The 12,473-nt window shown below is 38.6% G+C and overlaps 1 protein-coding gene and 1 long non-coding RNA gene across 9 annotated transcripts in view; one reads left to right on the forward strand and one right to left on the reverse strand.

Annotated features, from left to right (window-relative positions):
* Nucleotides 1-12,473, forward strand: part of LOC147364443 (uncharacterized) — a 51,525-nt gene that overhangs the window by 38,670 nt on the left and 382 nt on the right. For 2 of the 4 annotated variants that reach the window (XR_015134479.1, XR_015134482.1), the window contains 5 exons: nt 1,243-1,390; nt 1,875-2,034; nt 2,515-2,583; nt 2,828-2,947; nt 3,878-4,034. This is a non-coding gene — a long non-coding RNA (uncharacterized LOC147364443). Of the gene's footprint in view, nt 1-1,242; nt 1,391-1,874; nt 2,035-2,514; nt 2,584-2,827; nt 2,948-3,877; nt 4,035-12,473 lie in introns of those variants that run through there. The other 2 variants (XR_015134480.1, XR_015134481.1) reach the window with 2 other exon arrangements.
* Nucleotides 545-12,473, reverse strand: part of DMXL2 (Dmx like 2) — a 167,588-nt gene continuing 155,659 nt past the window's right edge. For 2 of the 5 annotated variants that reach the window (XM_086320930.1, XM_086320928.1), the window contains 11 exons: nt 11,885-11,947; nt 11,006-11,092; nt 10,801-10,922; nt 9,501-9,639; nt 8,772-8,832; nt 8,512-8,639; nt 6,766-6,843; nt 5,359-5,450; nt 4,329-4,381; nt 2,676-2,893; nt 545-2,002 (listed from right to left, as the gene is read on the reverse strand). In XM_086320930.1, the coding sequence (XP_086177056.1) occupies nt 1,793-2,002; nt 2,676-2,893; nt 4,329-4,381; nt 5,359-5,450; nt 6,766-6,843; nt 8,512-8,639; nt 8,772-8,832; nt 9,501-9,639; nt 10,801-10,922; nt 11,006-11,092; nt 11,885-11,947 (1,251 nt within the window). In that variant the 3' untranslated portion in view covers nt 545-1,792. The remainder of the gene's footprint in view (nt 2,003-2,675; nt 2,894-4,328; nt 4,382-5,358; nt 5,451-6,765; nt 6,844-8,511; nt 8,640-8,771; nt 8,833-9,500; nt 9,640-10,800; nt 10,923-11,005; nt 11,093-11,884; nt 11,948-12,473) is intronic. The other 3 variants (XM_086320931.1, XM_086320929.1, XR_015134477.1) reach the window with 2 other exon arrangements.

Consider the following 12,473-nt stretch of genomic DNA (forward strand, 5'->3'; position numbering starts at 1 on the left):
GCCTGCCAAACTCCTTTGTCCCTAGGATTTTCCAGGCAAGAATACTGGAGCAGGTTGCCATTTCCTCCTCCAGGGGATCTTCCTGACCCATGGATCACACACTTGTCTCCTGCGTTGCAGGCGGATTCTTTACCTGCTTAGCCACTGGGGAAAGCCCCAGTAAGTGTATGTGTATGCTTATCATTTTGTCGCATTTGTGTTCCTAAGTATTTAGGCATCCTCCCTTTTCTTCACCAGTCCACATGAGCACCATCCCCAGCTTAGCTCCTTCACCAGTGTGGACACCAAAATGCACTCTAACTTCAATCAACAAGAAGATAAAGTAATGTTAGTTCTTACCCTACTGAATCCCAACATTGCGTGCCTTCTGTCTGGTCACCTCTGTATCCCGTTTCCTAAAATGGCTTCTCATATAGAAGGCACTCATAAATATTTGTAAATGAATGAACTGCCCAATATCTTAAGAATTTTCCAATAGTTAAGTTTTATTAAAGTTAAAATGATCTCAACTGTTATTATCAAAGAATGCCACACCAAACTGAGATAAAACTCTAACAAATAACATTTATTTTTCTTTTACATATGTATTTCACAGCCTAAATACCACACTGCCCTCAGAGAAAGGTGCTTTGATGCCATTATATTTTACTATTTACTGCACAGGCATTAAACATTCTCATTAACATGATGAGACAATTTGCTGGTAAACATTTAAACACACAGACACTGGTTTCAATATTTCAAGAACATATTTTTGGTCATAACCAAGAAGTACATCAAAATATGACAACATTGGCTAATATTTTTCAAGCAAATAATATTTAACTCTGCATAGTTTATACAATAGGCTGTGATAATAAATAATATCACCAATCTCATCAACTATTAATTGGCCACAAAAAGCCTAACATTCATTTTAATTATAATATGAAATGCTCTACTGGTGTAGTTTCAACATAGCCTTCAAATGTTGTGAGTGTTTAACCTTAAATAGTGAAAAGAAAAAGTACTAAACTGGACTAAAAAAAGAAATATTAACTTGGTATGGTTTGGTTAACTACAAAAATGTCATGTCCAACTATTACATTCCTAACATGAAGGCAAATATTTAAATAGAAAAACTAGCAGTCCAAAAAATGTGAATGTGCGAACTGTGAGGAAAACATTGCATTTAAATTTGCACTCATTTGCAAATTACAGTACTAGCTCAGTATAAACACTAACAGGAAAAATATTCAGCAGGAAAAGAATGGGAACCACCTCTCACAGCAGAGAACAAGTCACTGCACGGGGCTCCAAAGCTTAGAGTGTTTCTGGTGACCTGGAGCTTCTAACTCCTTATGACTGTTCTTCATTCAACAAAGGAGACTGCAGGCATGCTACAATCGTGGTAAGAATAGGAAGAAAAACCTGAAACAGCAACATTTTCTTCCTAGATTTGGTGTAAAAGTCCTTCTCATTATTATAACTTAGTTACAGGCTAACTTCTAACCTTGATTGTTTTCTGAGTCAGGTTTGCTAAATGCTGTAAAGAATAGCTACCCTTCATACAATACTAGGTTTTGCTTTATTTAAATATTGTCAGCATGATAAAGGTTACATGCACAGTCATTCTACCAGCCCACATAGGCACAACGCGGCCTAACACTCACCTTTGATCAGATTCTACACAGAGATTCTCTGTATTGTTTTCAATGGGTAAACAACTGCTTGGAAAGCAGAAATGCCTAACAATTTCTGCAGAGTGTTTTTAACTGAAGTGTTTATAAAAATAAAGCCCCAACCTTTAAGCCTACAGAATGTCAAGAATTCTATGAGGGATGTTAAAAGCACTGGGCAAAACCCTGGTTTTCAATGTCCCGTCTGCCCCACAGGAGAAGATCCGGTTGCCCTGGGTGATGTTGATCTGCATGACTCCAGCCCCCAGGTTCCTGAATATGGACTGTTTAGCGTGTTCATTTTTAAATGAATGAATGAGGCCATGGCCTGTCAATCTCCAAACCTAGTTTAGAGGAAACCGTGAAAACAAAAAGTGTAAGTCTTTTAAGAAAGAGATGAGAAACTTTCAAAAACAAGGCCTTCATTTGTGTTCTCCCAGCCCAAATGACCTCTTTAAAGCCCAACCTTCCCCTCAACTACCTCTTTCCCAACAGCTTATTTAATTAGAAATAACACCACTCACAGGGCCATTTACTATCTTTACAGTTCCCTGTACCTTCTTTCAAATTCCTTTTTTTCACATCCTCTTGTTTCATATTAACCATATATAACCCCATCTCTAGTTCAATTAAATACATTCCTAACATACTAAGCTTTGGCCCTGGGGCAGTATAAAAGAACAGTACTGCCTCACTTATCTGGAAACCTCAACTGTGCAAAATAGAGTCAGGGACTGGAGACAGAGGTAGGGAGAGGGGAGAAGGTCCCCAGAAACTCCATGAGTTAATTAAACACAAAGACTTCTTTAAAGCTTTTTATGACCTGAGAGTATACTGAGTTCATCTGGTTTTCTAGGTCCTAACAAGAACCACACGGAAAGAAGGAAGGAAGCAAGAGACAGACGGTGTTCGCACAAAGAGGGTGGTTAGTTTTTTGCTTTGGTTCCCCTTCCCAATCAGCCTTGACAGAATATAAACATAATAGCACATTTGCACATCTCTCATATAATGACTCACCTTGATGTTACCTTCTGCTGAACCTGTAGTAAAATATTCCTCACAGGGGTCGAGAGCCAGTGCCTTAATAGCAGAGTCATGCGCCTGGAATGTGTGCATGAGCTGTCTCTGCCTGATGTCAAAAATGCAGATGTATCCTTTCCTGCCTCCAGATATGAGGAGTTGCTGTTTGGGTGCATACTGAAGCACCGTGGCACCATGATCGTGGCATGTGAAACCTGGAGAGAAACATCAAGAGCCTTTCCCAAACCATGTCTACTTTGGTACTGCTGGTAATTTTTAAATACACATTTCAGTAATACAGAAATTACTGTCACAGTTTCCCTTCTAAATTTCTATAATCATGATCAAAGTAAAAAGATTGCAAGCGCTGACAGAAAAAAAACTTCTTATTCATAACCTTAGTATGAAAACACACATATACACAGTAAATTTAAGCCCTAACTAAGCTATACTGTCTCCTAAGAATGCAGAAGCCAAAATGCAGAGGAGAACAAGCTTCTCAGTGATACTCGATGTCTTTACTAACACCCACCAATGACAACAAGTATTTACCCTTTCACAGTCCCTGTCTATACATAAAGCCTTATAAAAAACTGTCTAGAGACAGAGAACCATATTTAATATCCTGTGATAAACCATAATGGAAAAGAATGTATGTACAACTGAATCTCTTTGTTATATAGCAGAAATTAACACTGTAAATCAACTACACTTCAAAAACACTGTAAATCAACTATTCTTCCTAATGAAGTAATTAAAACTACACTAGTGTGAAAACTGCCAGCTACAAATTAAGAAGCTATCCTTCCTGGGACTCTGCATTCTAATATTAAAGCCTTAATATTAATTTAAAAGATGTTAATAATTATTCACCAAAACAATTTTTCAATCAAAATTGAAAATTACATCTCTCAAATAATACCTCTTCATCATAAAAGAAATCTTTAAGTCCACCTAGCTTTGTTTAACTCAAAACTTACTAGAGCTTTGAGCATTTTTGGTGGTATCGTGTGGAAAACTGATCTTTAGGATGGCAATCTGGAAACGCTGTCACAAAGGAATAATGTTCAATTGGCATTGTTCATATTTCTAATTCATCATAAGGTTAACTTTCATTTTATGGTTAGGTTTAATTCTTTAAAATATGATCTCATTTCTGCTGAGCTCAATAAATACTTTGCCACTAACTCCTTCAACAGCCTTGACTCTGGAACCATATGGACTGAAGCCCACAGGCTCCTCTGTCCGTGGGATTCCACAGGCAAGAATACTGGAGTGGATTGCCATGACCTCCTTCAGGGGACCTTCCCAACCCAGGGATCGAACTCTTGTCTCCTGTGACTGCTGCATTGGCAGGTGGGTTCTTTACCACTAGCACCAACTGGGAAGACTTGTTAGTAGCACCACTCCCCATACCATATATTCTGAAGGGAATACAACACAAAGATTACTCGAGCCTAGCTGGATGTCTGAGACCATACATATTTACCTCAGCAAGCCAGCCAGCATTCCAATTAACTTTTAGAATTTTATTCATTCTATACATTTCTCCATTTTTAACCCATGAACAAACTGTACACACTGAATTTACTAGTTAAAACCAGGAAAGCACTCTTTCACAGCATAATGAAAATCGAAGAGTTGACTCACCATGAATGAGGCTGTTTCCAGGTGTTATCAATGTGTCCCAGAGGCATACATTTCTAATAAAAATACATCATAGACAAGTTGTTCTAAATCATCACTGGGATTTACATCAAATATTTTTACTTATTGAGTCTTACGGTTTTTTGGTTCACTTACATTTATAAAGCAGTGATTCTCAACTAGGACGAGGGTAGTAGAGGTTAGGACTGAGGATATATCACTTCTAAGAGTCTATCCTTTTCAAACTACAGGGTTCTGTGTCTCACATGGGTCCCACCTGACTCGTCCCCATCTCATCTCCTGGCCCTCTCTCTTTTCCATTATTACTCCAGGGAAAATGAGACATTATTTCCTGAGTAGAAGAGATGCTTCTCTATCCCTGGGCATCAACACCACAGGGAAATGAGAGGTATCATTCATGGGCACATGCTGTCAATGAAAACAATCGAAGGCAAAGAAAATGTTGAGAATGCTGCTGCTAAGTCGCTTCAGTCGTGTCCGACTCTGTGCTATAGAGTCTCAAAAATCTGCCAGTATTTAACACCGGTTAAAAAAAATTCCACATACTTATTAGATTACATTGGGAGTAATTTTTGCCTCTTTCTGATAAGGAAAACTGCTTAAAAGAATTTGTAACAGTTTTTGTATTTCTGAGGTTGTAAAACCTGACTAAATATAGAAATCCATACTTTCTGGAGAAGGCAATGGCACCCCACTCCAGTACCTCTTGCTTGGAAAATCCCATGGACGGAGGAGCCTGTTAGGCTGCAATCCATGGGGTCGCTAAGAGTCGGACACGACTGAGCAACTTCACTTTCACTTTTCACTTTCATGCATTGGAGAAGGAAATGGCAGCCCACTCCAGTGTTCTCGCCTGGAGAATCCCAGGGACGGGGGAGCCTGGTGGGCTGCCGTCTATGGGGTCGCACAGAGTCGGAAACGACTGAAGTGACTTAGCATAGCATACTTTCTAGCAAGACTGCCTTTCTGCCTAAAATAGGCTTATTTCTGGTTTGCATCTTTGTCAACCCACCTATTATCATTGGAGTGTCCAGATGTGGCAACTAGACTTGAAGAGGTAACAAATGCAAAGTCACTTGTGGCTTTACTGTGGCACTGCCAGCTCTGTGGGAACGAAGTGCAGCTGCTGTTATCTCAGAACCCTGTAAGATGTGGTACAGCACACACACACACAGCTCTGCTAATGATTTACTACATGCAAAAGCTGTAGACAGTTTTTAAAATCTAGAATAAAGAGTAAATGATAGGATTTGCTGTCATCTGCACATTATTTGGCTAATATCAAACTTAAAGAAGTTGGTAAAAACATGGAATTAAAGGTGACTTTTTTAGATTATGTAACAAAGGGATAAAACAAGTACATGAATTTAAGCAAGAAATTTAATTATATTAAGGGTCCAGGCAATTTTAGTGCTTATCTCAAATACATTTAATAAGCTTTAATAATATTAAATCATAACAAACAGCCACCACCCAAAGAGGAACAACTCCTACATGTCCATCTAGTCTTAGACCTGAAGGACTCAAGTCAAACTGTAACCTTAATATAGATACCTAGCTTCCTTACCACCTCTGTGGGCCCTGCCTTCACTCCAGGTAAACAGCAATAATAAAAAACAAAGTCAAAAGTAGTCCTGCAAAGTAATCCACAGGTTTAAGGTTGCCCAAGACTGCCTAAGGATGTTCCAGAGCTGTAGCAAACCAGTTACTGAGACAGATATGACTCTCCTTTTTGTGTCAGGTGTGGAAGAACAGAAACTTGGAGGTGAGGAGTCAGGAGGAGGAACAGGGTATTTAAAAGAAAATAGACATTTTTCTGTTTGAAATTATTTTGGCATATTACAGAAATGACAAAGGCCAGAGGGTAGATTGAAGGTCACTTCCACTTCTATAAAGACTTTATTGCACAGTCTATAATGTATTAATTTAAGAGAAACATCTCCAGACATGCTCATCTGCATCATCAAATGACTGAAACAGGATTTGGATTAATGGATGAAGTCGCCTATGGGGATTGGTTATTTTAAAATCTAGTAAGTAATATTCTGGAGCAAATTGGCATGCATGGAACTGTCTGGTTCTTATTATAGTACCTAAAATGAATCACTATAAAATTCTATCATTAAGAAGTTAGAGATTTCAAAATGGATAAAAGTATAATAGAAATGTATCTTAAATAGTACTACACACAGGGAAGGTCCCTAAAAATTTTCAAATACAATGGTTTTCAGAGCTTGAAGGATGACCAAAGTCTTTGGTTATTTTGACCTAGAATGAGGGCAATGGGTGCTGGGCTGTGGTTCCTGGCAGAGCGGTCCCTTTCCCAAAAGATCTACCAGTAGGATCTGCTGTCTGAAACAAACACTTCACAAACAAGGCAGCCTCTGCATGTACCCCGGGAATACTGAGTGATACTTACCACGTAAGGTTTAGGATTTGACGCAGTTTGGTTTACTTGCCAAATACTCAGAAAACCCTCTCCATCCGCAACACCACACTGTAAGAATAGTGTAAATATTAAATACAGCTTCTGAGTAGCCATGTCAAAGGTAAAAAATCACTTATCAAAAGGAAAGTCACTCAGTCCCACTTTACCAACATCCTGCCTGTACATACGTTCCTGCTGCTATAGTTCTCAGTCAGTTCAGTCGCTAGTTGTGTCCGACTCTTTGTGACCCTATGAATCGCAGCACACCAGGCCTCCCTGTCCATCAACTCCCGGAGTTGACCCAAACTCATGTCCATTGAGTCGATGATGCCATCTAGCCATCTCATCTTCTGTTGTCCCCTTCTCCTCCTGCCCCCGGTCCCTCCCAGCATCAGGGTCTTTTCCAATGAGTCAACTCTTTGCATGAGGTGGCCAAAGTACTGGAGTTTCATCTTTAGCATCATTCCTTCCAAAGAACACCCAGGGCTGATCTCCTTTAGAATGGACTGACTGGATCTCCTTGCAGTCCAAGGGACTCTCAAGAGTCTTCTCCAACACCACAGTTCAAAAGCATCAATTCTTCGGCGCTCAGCCTTCTTCACAGTCCAACTCTCACATCCATACATGACCACTGGAAAAACCACAGCCTTGACGAGATGGACCTTTGTTGGCAAAGTAATGTCTCTCCTTTTTAATATGCTATCTAGGTTGGTCTCAGGAAACCTCAAGTACTGAAAATATCCTGCCACCTTTTAAAGGCTTTTCCATGCCTATTTCACTGCTTTACTCCAAATTTCTGTAGTATAATTTAGGGGAAAAAAAAAAAACTGGTTTCTCTCAGGTGACTTCACACAGGGGTACCATCAAGACATGCAACAAAAACATTCTTTACAATCACAGAATATTTAGTGTATCTGTAAGTGGATGATTAATTGATCCACACAAAATTCTGTGGATTTATGCTCTTATTGAGAGCCAAAGGGCTATATAAACAGACACCAAACTGCCTCAGTTCAGTCGCTCATTTGTATCCAGCCCTTTGTGACTCCATGGACTGCAGCACGCCAGGCTTCCCTGTCCATTACCAACTTCCAGACCTTGCTCAAGCTCACGTCTATCGAGTCGGTGATGCCATCCATCTTATCCTCTGTCAGCCCCTTCTCCTACCTTCAGTCTTTCCCAGGATCAGGGTCTTTGCAAATGAGTCAATTCTTGGCATCAGGTGGCCAAAGTATTGGAGTTTCAGCATCAGTCCTTCCAATGAATATTCAGGACTGATTTCCTTTATGCTGGACTGGCTGGATCTCTTTGCAGTCCAAGAGACACTCAAGAGTCTTCTCCAACACCACAGTTTAAAAGCATCAAGTCTTTGGCATTCAGCTTTTTTTATAATCCAACTCTCACATCTATATATGACTACTGGAAAAACCATAGCTTTGACTAGACAGACCTTTGTCAGCAAAGTGATGTCTCTGCTTTTTAATATGGTGTGTAGGTTGGTCACAGCTTTTCTTCCAAGGAGCAAGTGTCTTTTACTTTAATGGCTGCTGCCAATATCTGAAGTGATTTTGGAGCCCTCCCAAAAATAAATCTCTCACTGTTTCCATTCCAAACTGCCTGCTAAGCTTAGATCTATAGTGACTGAATTTGTTTTTAGATGTAGCTTTACTAGCCATTTATTCATAAATATCCACAATTATTTTCAGATGAATTTAGTAGTAACCCCCTAGAACTAACCTTGTTGCCCTGTGAATTAAAATATAATCTGGTGACTCTTGCATTGCCAGCTTGGCGGAAACAGATAAGCTGCTGAGGTCGTGTCCACTCAAACATTCGTACACTGCCATCCTGAGCACCCGTAAGATCTGAGACACAAGAGGAAAAGCAAAAACTTAAGACATAAAGCTTAGGAAAGGGTTCCAATATTTCCAATTCTATAAGCCAGCTTCAAAATGATAGCGGCCACTCAGTTCTTTGACAATGAATAAAACACTTACAGTACTGATGGACTGGGTGTGATGTCATTCTTTTAACATTATGGAGATTTCTTTTCATAAGCTTTAAAAGAAGATGAAAATGAATTTACATTGTGGCATCACACAAGAGATAGGAAGGATATGCTTCAGGCCACATCTAATTCTATAATTCTAATAACATTTATTCTCTCACACTGGATTATTACTTAAATAAACCCTGTTGTGGATTTTCTGACCCCCTAAATACGTGACACTTGTCTAAACAGGCTGGGGAAGCACAGTCACTTGATGGCTTGGCCCTGGTCTGTGTGGACTGTGAGGACACCGAGCGGCTTCATCTAGGGATAAAGGGAACTCTCCTCCAAGTGCCCGTCCCTGAGGACAATCAGAACTATCTCCAGAGTCTTCAGAGCAGAACATGAGAATGGGACCCCTTAACTAACATGATTAACAATAATGTCATTGGTGCACTTTTCAAACACAGAGTAGACAAGAATTCTTTCCTTCTCTGTTTACCACCATGTGCCTCTCAGTTTGCTCATTTATAAAATGAAAATCACCTAGGTTGTTACGAGAAAAAAACAAGCATGCACCTGTCACATATTCACAGCACGCTAGCTAGTGTCACTGTGGTTACTACTGCTGGCCAGGGCTCAGCTCTGCAGCCCACCGTTCTTCTGTCAAAGTGACTTACACCTATTTTTGAGCGAGTCCATATCCAGAAACCATACCTAATAGTAAATGACATACCACACTAGCTCCAGTGCTAGTCTGTCCACTGCCCAGCCATGGCAGAGAGGAAGATGGATGCACCTGACTTGCTGAATAGGAGGTTGCAGTGGGTTGATAAAGAGTTGTAGTGGAACCACGATAATCAATATCATCTGAACTGTGGAAAACATTCGTGTGTTACTGTGAAAGTTCCATTTTTCAACACAAATTCCAATTACAGACCTTTTTATCTACCCAAAGGACAGTCTTTATTTTAAAAAAATAAAATGAATAAATATCCATGAGGAAAACTTAGGTACAAGTCCCAATCATTGCCAGTTTTAGTACTGGTTAACTTTTTGCATTTAGGCAAAATGTAAGTTAAATGTTTGGGGGAATTTTGTTGTACAAATTAGAGCAAATGTTTGTTTTGAAGTATTTAACACAGATTGGCTTTTTATCCTATATAGAAAAAGATTGTATGTTCTCTTCAAGTACAGATACCCATTTATAAAATTCATACATTTTGAAGAAATCGGAGTTAAAAGTTTTCCTAGAGTGAGGTATTAGTTATCACATGAAAATGTTAACTTTTACTTGTTATATAACACAGTTCCATCTACCCTGAAGTATGACTGCAACTTAGTTATATTCTATACTAACAAGCGAGAACCAGAACAGTGGAAGGGGCTATCCTGGCACCATTCCCAGTACATAAAATTTCCAAGAGTCTGGAGAAAAGAAGAGGGAGGGCAAACGTGGAGGAGACACCCCAAAATAGGAAAGCGTTCCTGCACTCTTGGTGCAGTGTCCAGAGTTTTACTGAAAAGTAAGGCTGTCTACATTTTTATCTTAAAAAAAAGGTATGCTTATAAGGAGATATGCAAGAAGAAACACTGAAAATTAGTAAATATGACTCAGTCTACTTAATATATTTGTGTATTCTGCTTTTTACAGTAATTATGCAAATCAGGTAAATTTATTTACCACTGTGTAAATTTCTGACATTTCTTTGGAGTTAAATGTCAGTAATTAGCATCAGGCTTTGAGGATTATTCTGACTGAAACCCTAGGAGTAGCTCAGGGTCTAACAGAAGAAGCAGGAGTACTTTGTATACTGAAGTAAGGAGAGCCTTTATTGGCAGCTAAACCAATTATGTTTGTCTCCTTCCCAAATGAAGGGAGAGAGACACAAATAGTCTTCGAGACAATTCAAATCACAAGCATAACCATTTAATAGACTCTTTGAAGAAAGCTATATTTAAAATTGACTACTATACCCCATGCAAAATGTTTTTGGTGTGAAATAAAATAAATTGACTATATAAGATAAGCAAACCTTTTGGATTCTCTGTCATATTCTTCTCCAATCCATATGTATGATTGACAGGCCAGTAGAGAAGTAATATCGAGTTCTTGTACATCATGTGTTGAAGCCAAAACAATTTCATTACAGTTCGCCTATAAAGCAAAGGCAGAGTCAATAACTGAGCAATTTCACTAAATCAAAGTACTACATTCTTCATAATAACTGAAGCATTTACCTTATTAATGGAAAATGCCATGATCATATCTGACTCTTTATGAATGATTTTTGCCTTTCCACCTGGATAGCCCAGATCTGCTTCAACCTACAAGACACATGTCAGTAGTTTTAGTTGTCACAGCACAGCTTTATAAAGATATACATATGTCCCACAAAACTTTAAAGGACAAGAAGAAAATGTAGCAGCAGCAAGAAAGAAGGTACCAGTAATTTTAGTGTGTTGGTAATTAAATGTGGAACTAGCTTTGATTCTCTGATGCCCTGTAATCACCCCAATTACAAAATTTCCATTTGATTACAGGATATTGAGTAACTGTCACAAAAGATTAGCTAACATAATTTTCATTAGTGTTTATAATGGAAAATGTGTCTCTTGTCTCTTCCCAAAGTGCACAAAGACATAGCAGCAAGAATGTGAGAGAAAAAGACACAGAAAGACGATGGAGTCATGTAAGAAATGATATATTTTTAAATAAGGGTGATGAGATAGGAGTAAGAAGTTGGAGAGAAGAACAGTTATAAAGGAATGAAGGAGATGGATGAGAGGAAAGTGTTATGCTTAGAGTCAAAGGTGACAGGAAGAAACAAGAGGCAGAAGCAAGAAGGAGGAAGCATAAAACAATCATGCTTTAGAATAGATTTTGAAAAGGGACAGAAGTGAAGACGGGACAGGAAGCAACAAGGAGAAGAACCAACTGCAAGAGAGCTCAAGCCTGACACAGTGGAGCATCTCCTACCCTGTGCCACTGAGGTGTGTGGGAGCAGTGAGCACTCTGACTAGTTAGCCAGCTGGGCAGATCATGGTTAGTATCAGAGATGAGGGGTTAACTCCTTGAACTTTAAAGAATGAGCTAAATTTGAGAGCATGGAATACTACCTTGATGTGGCAATCTTCTGCTACGCAGTTTTGTTTGACCTGCTTCACATGTTCTTCTATAGACTTAAACAACACCACATCGTCACAAATGCAAAACACACGCATGAAACGGAATTATAAAAAAAAAAAAAAGAAAATCTTCAAATTGAAATGGACACTCCATCACTTAAAGATGGTAAAAATGAGTTTACAAGCACAACATTAAGAATTAAACTGAGTAAAATGTGATATCAGATAAAACACAACACAAAACAGGCAAAATTTATGTATTATACATTTAAAAGCAATTTGAAAATAAAAATTCATTAAATTCATTATTTGTATGTCAGTTATATAACTTGGAAGTTCTAACTGTAAACTCAAAAAAACCCAAAATTTTGAAAAATAAAACCTATTTATACAAGCAGATGCATTCTCTACTACAGAGATTCCTATCCTTATAGGGGTTTATTTCAAGTAAAAAATGAAAAATTTTTTTTTTCTAAACACAGATTAAAAGTACTGATAATTATTTCATTCTTACTCAGAAGGAATATATCCATGAAGAGAGATCCAAGGATTAAAATTCACATCAACCATTTACTACACA

This window comes from Bos grunniens, chromosome 10 (genome assembly GCF_055505025.1).
Source record: "Bos grunniens cultivar Pamir isolate PY7600 chromosome 10, Bosgru_T2T1.0, whole genome shotgun sequence".
In the NCBI taxonomy this organism is placed as follows: Eukaryota; Metazoa; Chordata; class Mammalia; order Artiodactyla; family Bovidae; genus Bos; species Bos grunniens.